Source organism: Moschus berezovskii, chromosome 8 (genome assembly GCF_049115385.1).
Source record: "Moschus berezovskii isolate FMDL1 chromosome 8, NW_MosBer_1.0, whole genome shotgun sequence".
Taxonomy (NCBI): Eukaryota; Metazoa; Chordata; class Mammalia; order Artiodactyla; family Moschidae; genus Moschus; species Moschus berezovskii.
Genome location: NC_142467.1, coordinates 62,478,034 through 62,498,066, shown reverse-complemented (window position 1 = coordinate 62,498,066; position 20,033 = coordinate 62,478,034). Strand labels below are relative to the sequence as shown.

Here is a 20,033-nt window from a genome sequence, read left to right as displayed (position 1 = left end):
GCTAGTTACAAGAAAATCAAATACCTTCAATGTATAAATGCTATTAAGTTTTTAAAGGACTCTGGAGTATAAGTAAGTTTGTTTAAAGAAATTTAGTCTGTTCAACTTGAAAAAAAAATAAAATTGGAAAAAAAAATAAAATAAATTGTAGAGAGTTCCCTGGTAGTCCAGTGGTTAGAACTCTGCCTTTCTACTGCAGGGGGTAAGGGTTTGATTCCTGGTTGGAGAATGAAGATACCCCAAGTCACATGCCCCCCTAAAAAATTGTACAAATCCATAATACAGATTGCCATAAACTGTTCTTTCAAAATGGGGCAATTTCATTTATAATGCTATTTAATAATTTACAATATATACTAAGTAAATAAGGTAAAAAGTTATCAAATACTATTTTTAGTATTTGATATTTAGTAACTAGTATTTAGTATTTTTATTTTTAGTAACTAGCATTTGTATCTATGTTTTTAAGTACACGTAAATAGATATGTTGACTCACTGGAAAAGACTCTGATGCTGGGAAAGGTTGGGGGCGGGAGAAAAAGGGGACGACAGAGAATGAGATGGCTGGATGGCACTGACAACTCTGTGGACACTAGTTTGAGTGAACTCCGGGAGTTGGTGATGGACAGGGAGGCGTGGCGTGCTGTGATTCATGGGGTCTCGGAGAGTCGGACACGACTGAGCGACTGAACTGAACTGAAGTAGATATGTTTATGTACTGAAAGGATATACTAAAGGCTGGTAACAGTGATCAACTCCAAGGAACAACTGGGTGGCTGAAGAAGAGAAATGGAAAGGAGAGTATATATTTCACTATATATCCTTTTGGAACTTTTAAATTTTATACCATATTCAGACATTGCTTATTAAAAAATTAAAGTTTAAAAATAAGTTCTTTAAGGGTCAAAAAAAATTTTAATTTCATGTTTCAAATTATAATTTAACTTTTTGATCTCTTTCCAAATGAAATAATCTCAATGTGTGAAAAGCTTTATACTCAAGAGATGTTTACTGTTACAGTATTTACAATAGCAAACAAACAGCAAAAGAATGGTAAAGATAACAAAAGAAATATGTAACTATGAAAATAAACTCTATAAAATATATACTTAAATATAGCAATATTTATGGGATATGTTTACATATAGTGATATAAAAAAACAAAATCAAGGCAAAGTAAAACAAGAGGACTGAACTAGTTTCTATGGAAATATGGGCTTTTTTAAAAAAGTCCAAAAACAAAACCAGTAATAGCAGCTAACATTTGAGCACTTATGTACATGGCACGTGAAGAATTTTATATTCTTTAATACATTTAATCCTAATAATGTAATAATCCTTATAATGCTAGGTAGGTAGGTACTAATATATTTGTATCTTGTTGCTGTTGTTCAGGTGCCAAATCATGTCTGACTCTTTGCGACACCATGGACTGCAGCACACCAGCTTTCCTTGTCCTTTACCATCTCCTGGAGTTTGCTCAAACTCATGTCCATTGAGTCAGTGATGCCATCCAACCATCTCATCCTCTGTCACCTCCTTCCCTCCTGCTTCAGTCTTTCCCAGCATCAGGGTCTTTTCCAATGAGTCAGCTCTTCGCATCAGGTGGCCAAAGTATTGGAGCTTCAGCTTCAGCATCAGTCCTTCCAATGAATATTCAGGGTTGATTTCCTTTAGGATTGACTGGTTTGATCTGCTTGCTGTCCAAGGGACTCTCAAGAGTCTTCTCCAGCATTACAGTTCGGAAGCATCAATTCTTTGGTACTCAGCCTTTTTTACTGTCCAGCTCTCACATCCATTCACAACCACTGGAAAAACCATAGCTTTGACTGTACAGACCTTTGTTGGCAAAGTGATATCTATGCTTTTTAATATGCTGTCTAGGTTTGCCATATCTGAGGTTAATAATATTCCTTCTGGGAATCTTGATTCCAGCTTGTGCTTCATTCAGCCCAGCATTTTGCATGATGTACTCTGCATATAAATTAAATAAGCAGGGTGACAATATACAGCCTTGACATACTCCTTTCCCAATTTGGAACCAGTCCGTTGTTCCATGTCTGGTTCTAACTGTTGTTTCTTGACCTGCATACAAGTTTCGCAGGAGGCAGGTAAGGTGGTCTAGTATTCCCAACTCTTTAAGAATTTTCCACATTCTGTTGTGATTTACACAGTCAAAGGCTTTAGCATAGTGAATGAAGCAAATGTTTTTCTGGAATTCTCTAGCTTTTTCTATGATGTTGGCAATCTGATCTCTGGTTCCTCTGCCTTTTCTACATCTAGCTTATACATCTGGAAGTTCTCAGTTCACATACTGCTGAAGTTTGAAGGATTTTGAGCATTACTCTGCTAGCACGTGAAATGAGTGCAATTTTGTGGTAGTTTGAACATTCTTTGGCATTGCCCTTCTTTGGGATTTGGATGAAAACTGACCTGTTCCAGAAATATCAATAACCTCAGATATGCAGATGATACCCACCCTATGGCAGAAAGCAAAGAAGAATTAAAGAGCCGCTTGATAAAGGTGAAAGAGGTGAGTGAAAAAGCTGGCTTAAAACTCAACATTCAAAAAAATGAAGATCATGGCATCTGGTCCCATCACTTCATGGCAAATAGATGGGGAATCAACGAAAACAGTGACAGGCTTTATTTTGGGGGGCTCCAAAATAACTGCAGACGGTCACTGCAGTCACAAAATTAAAGGCCACTTGCTCCTTGGAAGAAAAGCAATGACAAACCTAGGCAGCATATTAAAAAGCAGAGACATCACTTTGGCAACAAAAGTCCATATAGTCAAAGCTATGGTTTTCCCCTTGGAGAGTAAGGAGATCCAACCAGTCATTCCTAAAGGAAATCAGTCCTGAATATTCATTGGAAGGACTGATGCTGAAGCTGAAGCTCCACTACTTTGGCCACCTGATGCAAAGAGCCGATTCAATGGAAAAGACCCTGATGCTGGGGAAGATTGAAGGCAGGAGGAGAAGGGGACGAGAGAGGATGAGATGGTTGGATGGCATCACTGACATGAGTTTGAGCAAGCTCTGGGAAATAGTGAAGGACAGGGAAGCCTGGCGTGCTGCAGTTCATTGTACTGAAAATAGACACGACTGAGTGACTGAACAACAAAAAGGTCTGTCATAGCTCTTCTTCCAAGGAGCATCTTTTAATTGCAAGATTGCAGTTATGATCTACAGTGATTTTGGAGTCCAAGAAAATAAAATTTGTCCCTGTTTCCATTTTTTCCCATTTATTTGCCATGAAGTGATAGGACCAGATGCCATGATCTTCATTTTTTGAATGCTGAGTTTTAAGCCAGCTCTTTCACTCTCTTCTTTCATCTATATCTTATTAATGCAAATAAAGAGACTCAGGGAGAGGTTAGGTGTCTGGAATCAGAGTTGAGTCCAGGCAAGATGAATTCAAGACCATGTTTAGGAAATGGAATCATGAGTATCTTTTTCTTCTCTTCTTTACGTTTTTCAGTAGTTTAAGGTTTCTTACTAAATAAAAGAAAGTACTATTTTCACAATGAAAGAGAATTATTAGAGAAATAACATGTCAATGTTTTTCTTTTTGGTAAAAGTGGTAATGTTAACAGGTAGGAAAGATTAAATCTTTTGTCTTCCAAAAAGGATTCCTTTTGAGAATTCTAACAAAGGCCAGACATATTATTTTGGTGAAGTGAAGTCGCTCAGTCGTGTCCGACTCTTTGCGACCCCATGGACTGTAGCCTACCAGGTTCCTCTGTCTGTGGGATTCTCCAGGCAAGAGTACTGGAGTGGGTTGCCATTTCCTTCTCCAGGAGATCTTCCCAACCCAGGGATCGAACCCGGGTCTCCTGCATTGCAGGCAGATGCTTTACCATCTGAGCCACCAGGGAAGCTCTCTTTTGAGATATTAGATAATATTATTTTGGCAGGGCTGATATTAAAATAACCTTCCCTGATTATCTCTAAGACTCTTCAGATGGGTGGGAGTACCTATAAGGAAGGATCCAGGCTGACAGTTGGCCCTGGATGATCATCCTACGTCCTCATACTCAACAGTTCTTCCACCTGAATGAGCAATGTTGAGGCATCAAGTATGTGAATACAAATCTTCCATTCAGAAAATTTAGACGGAGAAGGAAATGGCAACCCACTCCAATGTTCTTGCCTGGAGAATCCCAGGGACGGGGGAGCCTGGTGGGCTGCCGTCTACGGGGTCACACAGAGTTGGACATGACTGAAGCGACTTAGCAGCAGCAGCAGCAGAGAGAAGGAAGCAGAGAGGAAGGAGCAGATGGGTTTAAGAAAGCAATGATTTTTTTTAACATCTCAAGACAATAAACTATGAATAAATCACAAAGGTAAGTAAATGATCACCAAAAACAAAACCTCTACTGTTCACCCATTTGGAAATACACAACAAAAAAATACCTCTGTTTTATATAAAAAACTGGAACAGTTCAAGAATGCGTTTGTGTACATGTCTGTACTATTTCTCTAGGATACTTAGAATTGAGAGATGGATTAAAGAATGTAAAGTGTAAAAATTGTATGATATATATTGTCAGATTGCCCTCTTAAAAGTTGTATCATTTTACACTCCAACCAAAAATGTCTGAAAGCACCCATCTGCCCCGCTTTTAACAATGCTGATTGTTATTAAGCTTTCATTTTTGCCAATCTGAGACATGTAAAATGATCTCTTCTATTTCCCTGATTGCAAGTAAAGTTAGTGATTTTTCCCCCCATGGTAAAAAAAAAAGAAAATTTAGATATCACGAGAAATAAAAATGATGAACAAAATTCAAGTATATTTTTATCATTTGATTATATAAATTATACACAAAAACAATGCTGAGCAATTAAAGGATGCAATGTTGAAAATGTACATCAGTGCAGTTCAGTCGCTCAGTCGTGTCCAACTCTTTGCAACCCCATGAATCACAGCACGCCAGGTCTCCCTGTCCATCAGCAACTCCCAGAGTTCACTCAAACTCAACGTCCAACGAGTCGGTGATGCCATCCAGCCATCTCATTCTCTGTCGTCCCCTTCTCCTCCTGCCTCCCAATCCTTCCCAGCATCAGAGTCTTTTCCAGTGAGTCAACTCTTTGCAAGAGGTGGCCAAAGCATTGGAGTCTCAGCTTTAGCATCAGTCCTTCCAATGAACACCCAGGACTGATCTCCTTTAGAATGGACTGGTTGGATCTCCTTGCAGTCCAAGGGACTCTCAAGATTCTTCTTCAACACCACAGTTTAAAAGCATCAATTCTTCGGCGCTCAGCTTTCTTCACATTCCAACTCTCACATCCATACATGACCACTGGAAAAACCATATTACCTTGACTAGATGGACCTTGGTTGGCAAAGTAATGTCTCTGCTTTTTAATATGCTATCTAGGTTGGTCATAACTTTCCTTCCAAGGAGTAAGTGTCTTTTAATTTCATGGCTGCAATCAGCATCCTCAGCAATTTTGGAGCCCAAAAAGAATAAAGTCTGACACTGTATCCACTGTTTGCCCATCTATTTCCCATGAAGTGATGGGGCCAGATGCCATGATCTTTGTTTTCTGAATGTTGAGCTTCAAGCCAATTTTTTCACTCTCCTCTTTCACTTTCATTAAGAGGCTTTTTAGTTCCTCTTCACTTTCTGCCATTAGGATGGTGTCATCTGCATATCTGAGGTTACTGATATTTCTCCTGGCAATCTTGATTCCAGCTTGTGCTTCTTCCACCCCAGCGATCCTCATGATGTACTCTGCATATAAGTTAAATAAGCAGGGTGACAATATACAGCCTTGACGTACTCCTTTTCCTATTTGGAACCAGTCTGTTGTTCCATGTCCAGTTCTAACTGTTGCTTCCTGACCTACATATAGGTTTCTCAAGAGGCAGGTCAGGTGGTCTGGGATTCCCATCTCTTTCAGAATGTTCCACAGTTTATTGTGATCCACACAGTCAAAGGCTTTGGCATAGTCAATAAAGCAGAAATAGATGTTTTTCTGGAACTCTCTTGCTTTTTCCATGATCCAGAGGATGTTGGCAATTTGATCTCTGGTGCCTCTGCCTTTTCTAAAACCTGCTTGAACATCTGGAAGTTCACAGTTCAAGTATTGCTGAAGCCTGGCTTGGAGAATTTTGAGCATGACTTTACTAGCGTGTGAGATGAGTGCAATTGTGCAGTAGTTTGAGCATTCTTTGGCATTGCCTTTCTTTGGGATTGGAATGAAAACTGACTTTTTCCAGTCCTGTGGCCACTGATGAGTTTTCCAAATTTGCTGGCATATTGTGTGCAACACTTTCACAGCATCATCTTTCAGGATTTGAAATAGCGCAACTGGAATTCCATCACCTCCACTAGCTTTGTTCGTAGTGATGCTTTCTAAGGCCCACTTGACTTCACATTCCAAGATGTCTGGCTCTAGGTAAGTGATCACGCCATCGTGAATATCTTGGTCGTGAAGATCTTTTTTGTACAGTTCTGTGTATTCTTGCCACCTCTTCTTAATATCTTCTGCTTCTGTTAGGTCCATACCATTTCTGTCCTTTATCGAGCCCATCTTTGCATAAAATGTTCCCTTGGTATCTCTAATTTTCTTGAAGAGATCTCTAGTCTTTCCCATTCTGTTGTTTTCCTCTATTTCTTTGCATTGATCACTGAGGAAGGCTTTCTTATCTCTCCTTGCTATTCTTTGGAACTCTGCATTCGGATGCTTATATCTTTCCTTTTCTCCTTTGCTTTTCGCTTCTCTTCTTTTCACAGCTATTTGTAAGGCCTCCCCAGACAGCCATTTTGCTTTTTTGCATTTCTTTTCCATGGGGATGGTCTTGATCCCTGTCTCCTGTACAATGTCACGAACCTCCGTCCAGAGTTCATCAGGCACTCTATCTATCATATCTGGTCCCTTAAATCTATTTCTCAGTTCCATTGTATAATCATAAAGGATTTGATTTAGGTCATATCTGAATGGTCTAGTGGTTTTCCCTACTTTCTTCAATTTAAGTCTGAATTTGGCAATAAGGAGTTCACGATCTGAGCCACAGTCAGTTCCTGGTCTTGTTTTTGCTAACTGTATAGAGCTTCTCCATCTTTGGCTGAAAAAAATATAATCCATCTGATTTCAGTGTTGACCATCTGGTGATGTCCATGTGTAGACTCTTCTCTTGTGTTGTTGAAAGAGAAACGTACTTAGAATGTTTAAGTGTACAAGCAACCTCCTGCAGCTCAATTCCAGAAAAATAAATGACCCAATCAAAAAATGGGCAAAAGAACTAAACAGACATTTCTCCAAAGAAGACATACAGATGGCTAACAAACACATGAAAAGATGCTCAACATCCCTCATAATCAGAGAAATGCAAATCAAAACCACAATGAGGTACCATTTCATGCCAGTCAGAATGGCTGCTATCCAAAAGTCTACAAGCCATAAATGCTGGAGAGGGTGTGGAGACAAGGGAACCCTCTTACACTGTTGGTGGGAATGCAAACTAGTACAACCACTATGAAAGAATAGTGTGGAGATTCCTTAAAAATCTGGAAATAGAACTGCCATACGACCCAGCAATCGTACTCCTGGGCATACAAAACCGAGGAAACCAGAATTGAAAGAGACACATGTACTCCAATGTTCATCGCAGCACCGTTTATAATAGCAAGGACATGGAAGCAACCTAGATGTCCATCTGCAGACCAATGGATAAGAAAGCTGTGGTACATATACACAATGGAGTATTACTCAGCAGTTAAAAAGAATACATTTGAATCAGTTCTAATGAGGTGGATGAAACTGGAGCCTATTATACAGAGTGAAGTAAGCCAGAAAGAAAAACACCAGTACAGTATACTAACACATACATATGGAATTCAGACAGATGATAACGATAACCCTGTATACGAGACAGCAAAAGAGACACAGATGTATAGAACAGTCTTTTGGACTCTGTGGGAGAGGGCGAGGGTGGCATGATTTGGGAGAATGGCACTGAAACATGTATATTGTCATATGTGAAACAAATCGCTAGTCCAGGTTCAATGCATGATACAGGATGCTCGGGGCTGGTGTACTGGGATGAACCAGAGGGATGGGATGGGGAGGGCGGTGGGAGGGGGGTTAAAGATGGGGAACACATGTACACCCGGAGCAGATTCATGTCAATGTATGGCAAAACCAATACAATAATGTAAAGTAATTAGCCTCCAATTAAAATAAATAAATTTTTTGGGGGGAGGTAGCAAGATGGCGGATGAATAGGATGGTGAGACCACGTTCTCCCCCACAAATTCATCAGAAGAACATTTGAACGCTGAGTAGATTCCACAAAACAACTTCTGAATGCCGGCAGCGGACATCAGGCACCCAGAAAAGCAGCCCATTGTATTCGAAAGGAGGTAGGAAAAAACATAAAAGATAAAAAGAGAGACAAAAGAGGTAGGGACGGAGCTCCATCCCGGGAAGGGAGGCTTAAAAAAGAGAGAAGTTTCCAAACACCAGGCAACACTCTCACTGGCGAGTCTGTGGCGAGCCTTGGAACCTCAGAGGGCCACATAACCGGGAGGAAAAAGAAAGAAATAATTAAAACCCACAGATTACCTGCCAAAGGGTAACTTCCAGCAGAGGAGCAGCACAGATGCCCACATCCACCATTAGCAAGCGGGGGCTGGGGAGGTAGGAGCCGGATGAACTGCTTAGAGTAAGAACCAGGCCTGAATGCCGCGAGGGCAGTCTGGGGGAGCTGACTGGAGATAGCAAAGCAGACTGTGGGGTAGCTACCCCGCGAAAAGGCGAAAAGCCCTAACCTAAGACTCTGCCAGCCCCGCTCACAGAACAAAGGACTGAGCAGAGCTAGCTGGCTGTGGTCGGCCCATCCCCTGGCAACACAGGCAGGGGAGGGTGGCCAGAGCCGGAAGCTGGCAATCGCGGCCCCAGAGAGGCATCCGATACCAAACTGCAGGCAGGCTTCGTTGCTAACCAAGACTTCATGGGTTTCTGACTGGTCAACATCCACCTGAGAAGGTGCACTAGCTGTACACCCAGAAAACCAAGTGGGAGGGACCAGGGAGGCTATAAGTCACAACGACCGCGCTTGCCAAACGCCGGGTCACCTGAGCTGCTCGGACTGGGGAAGGCACAAAACGCAGGCTCAACTGAGTCTGCGCCTTTGTGGAGTACCGGAGTGCCTGAACCTGAGCCGCTCAGACCTGGGAAGTGCATGCAACCCAGCGCCAGCCTCAGACAGTTCCCGGCAGAGCAACCTAGAGCCTGTGCAGTGTAGACTGGGACAACACATGCGCTGTGAGCGGGGGCAAACCCAGTGTGGCCGAGACACTGCGAGCACTCCCCACAGATGCCAGAGATATTTGTCTGCAGTGTTCCTCCCTTCCCAGAACAGGACTGAAAAAGTGAGCCTTAAAAAGTGTCCACCACCACCCCCTAGTGTCAGGGTGGAAATTAGACACTGAAGATACCAGCAAACAGAAGCTAAAACAGAGGGAACCACCTTGGAAATGACAGATAGAGAAGTCTGGAGACTACTCCAAAAATAAGACTGAAAACCAGAGGCAACAGGCTTAAGCCCGAATCCTGAGATCACCTGAGAACTCTTGATTCCAGGGAACATTAATCGATAGGAGCTCATCAAACGCCTCCATACCTAAACTGAAACCAAGCACCACCCAAGGGTAAACAAGTTCCAGAGCAAGACCCACCACGCAAATTCTCCAGCAACACAGGAAAATAGCCCTGAGTTTCAATATACAGGCTGCCCAAAGTCACTCCAAACCCACTGACATCTCAAAACTCATTACTGGACACTTCACTGCACTCCAGAGAAAAGAAATCCAGCTCCACCCACCAGAACACCAACACAAGCTTCCCCAACCAGGGAACCCTGACAAGCCACCCGTCCAACCCCACACACAGCGAGGAAACTACATAATACAGAGAACTCCACAAACTGCCAGAAGACGGAAAGGTGACCCCAAGCAAAGCAATATAAGCAAGATAAAGAGGCAGAGAAATACCCAGCAAGTAAAGGAACAGGATAAATGCCCACCAACACAAACAAAAAAGGAAGATATAGGGAATCTACCTGATAAAGAATTTCGAATTTTGATGGTGAAAATAATTCAAAATCTTGAAAGCAAAATGGAGTTACAGATAAATAACCTGGAGAAAAGGATTGAGAAGATGGAAGAAAGGTTTAATAAGGATTTAGAGGAAATAAAAAAGAGTCAATATACAATGAATAATGCAATAGATGAGATCAGAAACACTCTGGAGGGAACAAACAGTAGAATAACAGAGGCAGAAGACAGGATAAGTGAGCTAGAAGATAGAATTGTAGAAATAAATGAAACAGAGAGGAAAAAAGAAAAACGAATTAAAAGAAATGAGGACAATATTAGAGACCTCTGGGACAATGTTAAACGCTCCAACATTCGAATCATAGGAGTCCCAGAAGAAGACAAAAAGAAAGACCATGAGAGAATACTTGAGGAGATAATAGTTGAAAACTTCCCTAAAATGGGGAAGGAAATAATCACCCAAGTCCAAGAAACCCAGAGAGTCCCTAACAGGATAAATCCAAGGCTAAATACTCCAAGACACATATTAATCAAATTAACAGATCAAACACAAAGAACAAATATTAAAAGCAGCAAGGGAAAAGCAGCAAATAACACACAAGGGGCTTCCCATAAGGATAACAGCTGATCTTTCAACAGAAACTCTTCAGGCCAGGAGGGAATGGCAAGACATACTTAAAGTGATGAAAGAAAATAACCTACAGCCCAGATTACTGTACCCAGCAAGGATCTCATTCAAATATGAAGGAGAAATCAAAAGCTTTAGAGACAAGCAAAAGCTGAGAGAATTCAGCATCACCAAACCAGCTCTCCAACAAATGCTAAAGGATCTTCTCTAGACAGGAAACACAGAAAGGGTGTATAAATTCGAACCCAAAACAATAAAGAAAATGGCAATGGGATCATACTTATCAATAATTACCTTAAAGTTAAATGGGTTGAATGCCCCAACCAAAAGACAAAGGCTGGCTGAATGGATACAAAAACAAGATCCCCATATATGTTGTCTACAAGAGACCCACCTCAAAACGAGGGACACATACAGACTGAAAGTGAAGGGCTAGAAAAAGATATTCCACGCAAACAGAGACCAAAAGAAAGCAGGAGTACCAATACTCATATCAGATAAAATAGACTTTAAAACAAAGGCTGTGAAAAAAGACAAAGAAGGAAACTACATAATGATCAAAGGATCAATCCAAGAAGAAGATATAACAATTATAAATATTTATGCACCCAACATAGGAGCACCGCAATATGTAAGACAATTACTAACAAGTATGAAAGGGGAAATAAACAACAATGCAATAATAGTGGGAGACTTTAATACCCCATTCACACCTATGGACAGATCAACTAAACAGAAAATTAACAAGGAAACACAAACTTTAAATGATACAATAGACCAGTTAGACCTAATAGATCTCTATAGGACATTTCACCCCAAAACAATGAATTTCACCTTTATCTCAAGCGCACACAGAACATTTTCCAGGATAGATCACATCCTGGGCCATAAATCTAGCCTTGGTAAATTCAAAAAAATGGAAATCATTCCAAGCATCTTTTCTGACCACAATGCAGTAAGATTAGATCTCAATTACAGGAGAAAAACTATTAAAAATGCCAACATATGGAGGCTGAACAACATGCTGCTGAATAACGAACAAATCATAGAAGAAATCAAAAGAGAAATTAAAATATTCATAGAAATGAATGAAAATGAAAACACGACAACCCAAAACCTCTGGGACACTGTAAAAGCAATGCTAAGGGGAAGGTTCATAGCAATACAGGCACACCTCAAGAAACAAGAAAAAAGTAAACTAAATAACCTAACTCTGTACCTAAAGAAACTAGAAAAGGAAGAAATGAAGAACCCCAGGGTTAGTAGAAGGAAAGAAATCATAAAAATTAGGGCAGAAATAAATGCAAAAGAAACAAAAGAGACCATAGCAAAAATCAACAAAGCCAAAAGCTGGTTCTTTGAGAGGGTAAATAAAATTGACAAACCACTAGCCAGACTCATCAAGAAACAAAGGGAGAAGAACCATATCAATAAAATTAGAAATGAAAATGGAGAGATCACAACTGACAACACAGAAACACAAAGGATCATTAGAGAATACTATCAGCAATTATATGGCAATAAAATGGACAACTCGGAAGAAATAGACAAATTCTTAGAAAAGTACAACTTTCCAAAACTGAACCAGGAAGAAATAGAAAATCTTAATAGACCCATCACAAGCAAGGAAATAGAAGCTGTAATCAAAAATCTTCCAGCAAACAAAAGCCCAGGTCCAGTCGGCTTCACAGCTGAATTGTACCAAAAATTTAGCGAAGAGCTAACACCTATTCTACTCAAACTCTTCCAGAAAATTGCTGAGGAAGGGAAACTCCCAAACTCACTCTATGAGGCCACCATCACCCTAATCCAAAAACCTGGTAAAGATCCCACAAAAAAAGAAAACTACAGGCCAATATCACTGATGAACATAGATGCAAAAATCCTTAACAAGATTCTAGCAATCAGAATCCAACAACACATTAAGAAGATCATACATCATGACCAAGTGGGCTTTATCCCAGGAATGCAAGGATTCTTCAATATCCGCAAATCAATCAATGCAATACACCACATTAACAAACTGAAAAATAGAAATCATATGATTATCTCAATAGATGCAGAGAAAGCCTTCGACAAAATTCAACATCCATTTATGATAAAAACCCTCCAGAAGATGGGAATAGAAGGAACACACCTCAACATAATAAAAGTTATATATAACAAACCCACAGCAAACATTATCCTCAATGGTGAAAAACTGAAAGCATTTCCCCTAAAGTCAGGAACAAGATAAGGGTGCCCACTCTCACCACTACTATTCAACATAGTTCTGGAAGTTTTGGCCACAGCAATCAGAGCAGAAAAAGACATAAAAGGAATCCAAATTGCAAAAGAAGTAAAACTTTCACTGTTCGCTGATGACATGATCCTGTACACAGAAAACCCTAAAGACTCTACCAGAAAACTACTAGAGCTAATCAATAAATACAGCAAAGTTGCAGGATATAAAATCAACACACAGAAATCCCTTGCATTCCTATACACTAATAATGAGAAAATAGAGAAATTAAGGAAACTATTCCATTCACTGTTGCAACGAAAAGAATTAAATACTTAGGAATATATCTACCTAAAGAAACAAAAGACCTGTACATAGAAAACTATAAAATACTAGTGAAAGTAATCAAAGAGGACACTAATAGATGGAGAAATATACCGTGTCCGTGGATTGGAAGAATAAATATTGTGAAAATGAGTATACTACCCAAAGTAATTTATACGTTCAATGCAAGCCCTATCAAGCTACCAACGGTATTTTTCACAGAGCTAGAACAAATAATCTCACAATTTGTATGGAAATACAAAAAACCTCGAATAGCCAAAGCAATCTTGAGGAAGAAGAATGGAACTGAGGGAATTAACCTGCCGGACTTCAGGCTCTACTGCAAAGCCACAGTCATCAAGACAGTATGGTACTGGCATAAAGACAGAAATATAGATCAATGGAACAAAATAGAAAGCCCAGAGATAAATCCACGCACTTATGGACACCTTATCTTTGACAAAGGAGGCAAGAATATAAAATGGAGAAAAGACAGTCTCTTTAACAAGTGGTGCTGGGAAAACTGGTCAGCCACTTGTAAAAGAATGAAACTAGAACACTTCCTAACACCATACACAAAAATAAACTCAAAATGGATTAAAGATCTCAATGTAAGACCAGAAACTATAAAACTCCTAGAGGAGAACATAGACAAAACACTCTCTGACATAAATCACAGCAGGATCCTCCATGACCCACCTCCCAGAATATTGGAAATAAAAGCAAAAATAAACAAATGGGACCTAATTAAAATTAAAAGCTTCTGCACAGCAAAGGAAACTATAAGCAAGGTGAAAAGACAGACTTCAGAATGGGATAAAATAATAGCAAATGAAACAACTGACAAGGAATTAATCTCCAAAATATACAAACAGCTCCTTCAGCTCAATTCCAGAAAAACAAACGACCCAATCAAAAAATGGGCAAAAGAACTAAACAGACATTTCTCCAAAGAAGACATACAGATGGCTAACAAACACATGAAAAAATGCTCAACATCCCTCATCATCAGAGAAATGCAAATCAAAACCACAATGAGATACCATTTCACACCAGTCAGAATGGCTGCTATCCAAAAGTCTACATGCAATAAATGCTGGAGAGGGGGTGGAGAAAAGGGAACTCTCTTACACTGTTGGTGGGAATGCAAACTATTACAGCCACTATGGAGAACAGTGTGGAGATTCCTTAAAAAACTGGAAATAGAACTGCCATATGACCCAGCAATTGCACTCCTGGGCATACATACCGAGGAAACCAGAATTGAAAGAGACACATGTACTCCAATGTTCATCGCAGCACGGTTTATAATAGCGAGGACATGGAAGCAACCTAGATGTCCATCTGCAGACGAATGGATAAGAAAGCTTTGGTACATATACACAATGGAGTGTTACTCAGCCATTAAAAAGAATGCATTTGAACCAGTTCTAATGAGGTGGATGAAACTGGAGCCTATTATACAGAGTGAAGTAAGCCAGAAAGAAAAACATCAATACAGTATACTAACTCATATATATGGAATTTAGAACGATGGTAATGATAACCCTGTATACGAGACAGCAAAAGAGACATAGGTGTATAGAATAGTCTTTTGGACTCTGTGGGAGAGGGTGAGGGTGGCATGATTTGGGAGAATGGCATTGAAACACGTATATTATCATATGTGAAACAAATCACCAGTCCAGGTTCAACGCATGATACAGGATGCTCGGGGCTGGTGCATGGGGATGACCCAGAGGGAGGATAAGGGAAGGAGGGAGGTGGGAGGGGGTTCAGGAAGGAAAACTCATGTACATCCGGGGTGGATTCATGTCAGTGTATGGCAAAACCAACCAATATAATATTGTAAAATAATTAGCTTCCAATAAAAAAGAAAAGAAAATAAAGTTTTTTTTTAAAGTCCCACAAAAAATAAAAAATAAATAAAAGCATTTCAAAGTGCAAAAACACAATGCAAAAAAGTCAAAACACAGCAAGAAAATAAGCACAGTTGACCCTGGAGCAACAGAGATTTGAACGGTGGGGGTCCACTTACGTGGAGATTTTTTTCAATAGTAAATACAATAGTACTACACAACCCACAACTGGCTGAACCCAGAATGCAGAAATCACAGATACAGAGGAACTGAGGCTACGAGGGCCTACTATAAATTATATGCCAGATTTTTTTTTAAGTATTTATTTATTATGACTGCACTGGGTCTTGGTTGTTGCACATAGGTGCTCTTAGTATGTCAGACTTTTGATTGTGCAAAGGGTCAGTGCCCCTAAGTCCTACTCTTACTCAAGGGTCAACTGTAATCAAATGTCATACAAAAGGAAGTATCTAAAATATATATAAAATAGCTTTTTTAAATGACTCTCTATATGTTTCAAAGAATATTTTAATTCTGAAAGCTATAGACAGTATTCTTTAGTATGAATAAAAAGATTTCTTACAAAAGGATCTGCTGGTTTTTGCTTACAAAGTTCTGTGAGTCCTTTAAGTAGAGTTGGTGTTACATACAAATTTAAATAGTCCTTAGCAGCTTGTCCAACTGGAATGGGCTCAACAATCACTGCAAATACAAATGCATTCCCGTTAAGGTTAACATAAATGATAAAATATTATACAGTCATTAAAAAGGACACATTCAAAGACATTTTAATGACATGAGAAATACTTGGTTTTTCCTTTTTAAAAAAAGTAAACAGAAATAGATGCATAGCAAATAATTTGTTCAAAAACACACAATCACACACACACAAAAATAAAACTCATACAAATAGCAAAATATACATCAATATATTGATAGTGCTCACATGTAAGATTCTGATTATGTTTTCAACAATCTCCTTTTTTGCATTTCCATTTCCAATTTTAACAGTAAATACATAATGGACAATGTTATGAAAAGCTGAAAGAATGCATATAATCTAGATTAATTCATCACAAAAATTAACTCCTGTCAACAAAATGGAGGCAGTTTGCACAGTGGTACAGATACAAGAGTGAATAATACATGCTTCTTGCTCTCTTATAAACTATTGAATATACCCATAAATCTTATTTCCATGATAGTATATATTAATATTGCTGCTTATTTTTCGGTTGTTAAAATAAATTATCTAAGATTTAAGGAAATTTTAGTCTTTTCAGCTTTGTTTGAACACTATAGGTGACCCAGACTTGCAATACAACAAAAACCACATTTCTACCAGAAACAAAAAGGGTCTCAGTATCTCTATATCCTTGCCATTGATTATGGCTATTCTAGTGCATAAGCAAAGGTATCTCATGGTGCTTTCGATTTGCATTTCCTCAGTGATTATGCTGAGCACTTTTTCATGTACTTATTAGCCTGTTATCTTCTTTTGTGAAATGCCTATTCAAATCTTTTGCACAGTTTTTAATTCAGTTGTTTGTATTGAGTTGCAAAAATTCTGTATATTAATATATTCTAGACACAAGTGCTTTATCTGATATAAGATTTGCAAGTATTTTCTCCCAGTCTATGATTTATCTTTTCATACATTTAATGACAACTTTTAAAGAAAAGCTTTAAATTTTGATGCAGTCCAATGTATCAGTATTTTATTTTACAGATATTTGTGATGTCATATATTAGAAACTCTTTGTCCAACTCAAGGTAATAAAGATTTTCTATATTTTCTTCTAGTTAGAAGACTTTGTGATATGAGCTCCCTTTTGCTTAGCAGTCAGTCAGAAATGATATACAAAACCCTATATGATGAGTCACTAAAGCAAGTTATAAAGATATTCTAGGACATATTCCTAATCCTTGAAAAAGCTGATGCTCTTCCTAAAAACCAAAGCTAGTTTTTAGCTTTTATGTTTAGGTCTATTTGTGTGTGGTGTGAAGCAAGGGTCTATGCTGGTTTTTGTTTTTGCATGTGGATATCAAGTTGTCTCTGCACCATTTGTTGAACAGATCACCCTCTCCCCATCAAATTGTCTAGGCACTTTCATGGAAAATCAATTGGCCTTGAATGTAAGAATCTACTTCTAGATTCTCAATTCTGCTTCATTGATCTTTATGTCTATCCTTACGTCAGGACCATACAGCCTTAATTACTGTGGTTTCATGATAGGTTGAAATCAGGTTAGTGGAAGTCTTCCAACTTTGTTCTTCGCTTTCAAAATTGTCTTAGCTTTTCTAGATCCTTTGCAATTTCATATACATTTTGGAATTGACTTGTTAATTTCTACATAAAAGCATGCATAGACTTTTATAGGGACTGCATTAAATTTATCCATCAATTTGGAGTGAACTGTCATCTTGACAATATTGACTCTTCTGATCCAGGAAAGTTGTTAGTTGCTCGGTCGTGTCCTACTCTTTGCAAACACACGGATTGTAGCCCGCCAGGTTCCTGTGTTCATGGAATTCTCCAGGCAAGAAAACTGGAGTGGATTGCCATTTCCTTTTCCAAGAGACCTTCCTGACCCAGGGATCGAACGCAGGTCTCCCACATCGCAGGCAGATTCTCTACCACCTGAGCCAGTAGGGAAGCCCCTAAAAGGGGATGTCTATTTATTTAGATATTCTTTCATTTCTCTCAGTAACATTTTGTTTTGTACTCTTCAGTGCACAAGAATTGCACTTCTTTTGTTAAACTTATTCTTAAACATCTTATTGTTTTTGATGCTACTATGAATAAAATTGTTTATCTTCATTTTTGGATTGTTTCTCTATTTTTGAAAATCATTTATTATTTGTCTCTGGCTATTTATTATTTGAATTTTGGAGACTTTCCACTAACCTGATTTCAAAACCTTTAATGAGGAACAACTGACACTTGGCTGCTGGGCAAGGGAGGCCAAGTCTGGCTGGTACTCTGAGGGTTGGGAGACTTGGATTTTCAGATAATATCAGAATTCTTCCTGGGAACATTGACTCTATCTATGCTTGGTACCTCTGAGATGAACTGATGTTTCTCTGAAATAAACTGATGAATTGGAGCTGTGGTACAAAAGAAGTCCTGTCCTTGGTTACTTGACTACTTAATGATTGAAGGGGTTAGGCACCCAAGCAGTAATAGTGTGGCCCAGATTCTGGAACTGCTACTTGATGAGTGCTGTGTGCAACAGCCAAACAAGTTTGAGGGCGAGACCTTAGTGTCAGTCATTGAAGAGGGCCTGGAACTTCCAGAAGACGAGGAGAAAAAGAAATAGGAAGAGGGCCTCCCTAGTGGCTCAGTGGTAAATAATTCATCTGCCAATGCAGGAGACAAGGGTTTGATCACTGGTCCAGGAGGATCCCACATGCTGAAGAGCAATTAAGCCCGTGTGCCATACTGAGTCTGTGCTCTGGAGCCTGGGAATTCCAACTTCTGAGTTCACATTCAGAAACTACTGAAGTGCGTGCACTGTAGAGCCCATACTTTGCAAGAAGAGAAGTCACTACAATAAGAAGCCCATGTACTGCAACTAGAGAGCAACCCCGCTTGCAGCAAGTAAAGAAAAGCCTACACAATAACAGCGACTCAGCACAGCCAAAAATAAATAAGAAACAGGAAAAGAAAGTTTCAAACCCTCTGCAAAAAAGATGGTTGTATCAAACCTACTGGTGACATCCCTGTGCTGCATTGTCATGAGCACGTACAGCTGGATAGCAAACATGGAAAGAATCATGAAGTCTCAAGCCCTAAGAGACAACTCAACAATGGGTTACATGGCAGCAAAGAAGCACCTGGAGGTAAACCCCAGACCATTTCATCATCAAGACCCTGAAGCAAAAGGCTGATAACAATGACAAGCCTTTGAAGGACCAGGTTATCCTACTGTATGAAGTGGCTCTCCTATCTTGACTTTGGTCTGGAGGATCCCCAGACTCATGCTAGCAGGGTCTACAGGATGATCAAATTTGGTCTTGGTATCCACGAGAATGACCCACTACTGACAACAGCAATGCTGCCATAACTAAGGAGATGTCACCCTCGGAAGGAGATGATGACCATTCTCATATGGAAGAAGTAGACTAAGCTTTGCATGAGGATTACATGGTTACGTGTTCAACACTCTGTGTCCATTTCTTCTGATAACATGTTTTCAAGTATTTATTTTTATTAGCACTTAAAAATATGTATGGCATGACAACTGCTTTAGAGGAGAGTTAAGATTTCTATTAAGTGTGATACTTTAGGCACTGAAGTAGAGCTAGCTTTTTTTCCTACTTTCATGTTGGCTTATTTTAACAGACATAAGTAGTGTTTCTTGTAAAGTGTATGTAACCTATGTTAACTTCTCAGTCTGAAGTGTTTAGCTATCAAGCAGATTCTTTAGTGGACCAAATCTCACCACTAAAGTGTTCTGAAGTATATGCTGCTGCTGCTGCTGCTGCTAAGTCACTTCAGTCGTGTCCGACTCTGTGTGACCCCATAGACGGAAGCCCACCAGGCTCCCCCGTCCCTGGGATTCTCCAGGCAAGAACACTGGAGTGGGTTGCCATTTCCTTCTCCAATGTGTGAAAGTGGAAAGTGAAAAGTGAAAGTGAAGTCGCTCAGTCGCTCAGTCGTGTCCGACCCTTAGCGACCCACGGACTGCAGCCTACCAGGCTCCTCCATCCATGGGATTTTCCAGGCAAGAGTACTGGAGTGGCTTGCCATTGCCTTCTCCGTCTGAAGTATATACCTTGATGTTTAAAAGAAAAGTACTGCTTAAAACAACTTTCATTTTCTGAAATCTACCTTTTAAACCTTCCAACCCCTACAGTCATAGTACCACATGTGCCAGGACCCTAGAAATTAGTATGTTAAACTGAACTAACTTGATGGGAGTCACT

General features: G+C 39.5%; 1 protein-coding gene across 2 annotated transcripts in view; it reads right to left on the bottom strand.

Moving 5' to 3' along the window:
- NME5 (NME/NM23 family member 5) overlaps window positions 1-20,033 on the bottom strand; it is a 43,678-nt gene that overhangs the window by 13,818 nt on the left and 9,827 nt on the right. The window contains exons 4-5 of one of the 2 annotated variants that reach the window (XM_088838368.1): window positions 15,688-15,806; window positions 14,503-14,589 (exon numbers count right to left, since the gene is read on the bottom strand). In XM_088838368.1, the coding sequence (XP_088694494.1) occupies window positions 14,578-14,589; window positions 15,688-15,806 (131 nt within the window). In that variant the 3' untranslated portion in view covers window positions 14,503-14,577. Of the gene's footprint in view, window positions 1-14,502; window positions 14,590-15,687; window positions 15,807-20,033 lie in introns of those variants that run through there. The other variant, XM_055430941.2, reaches the window with a different exon arrangement.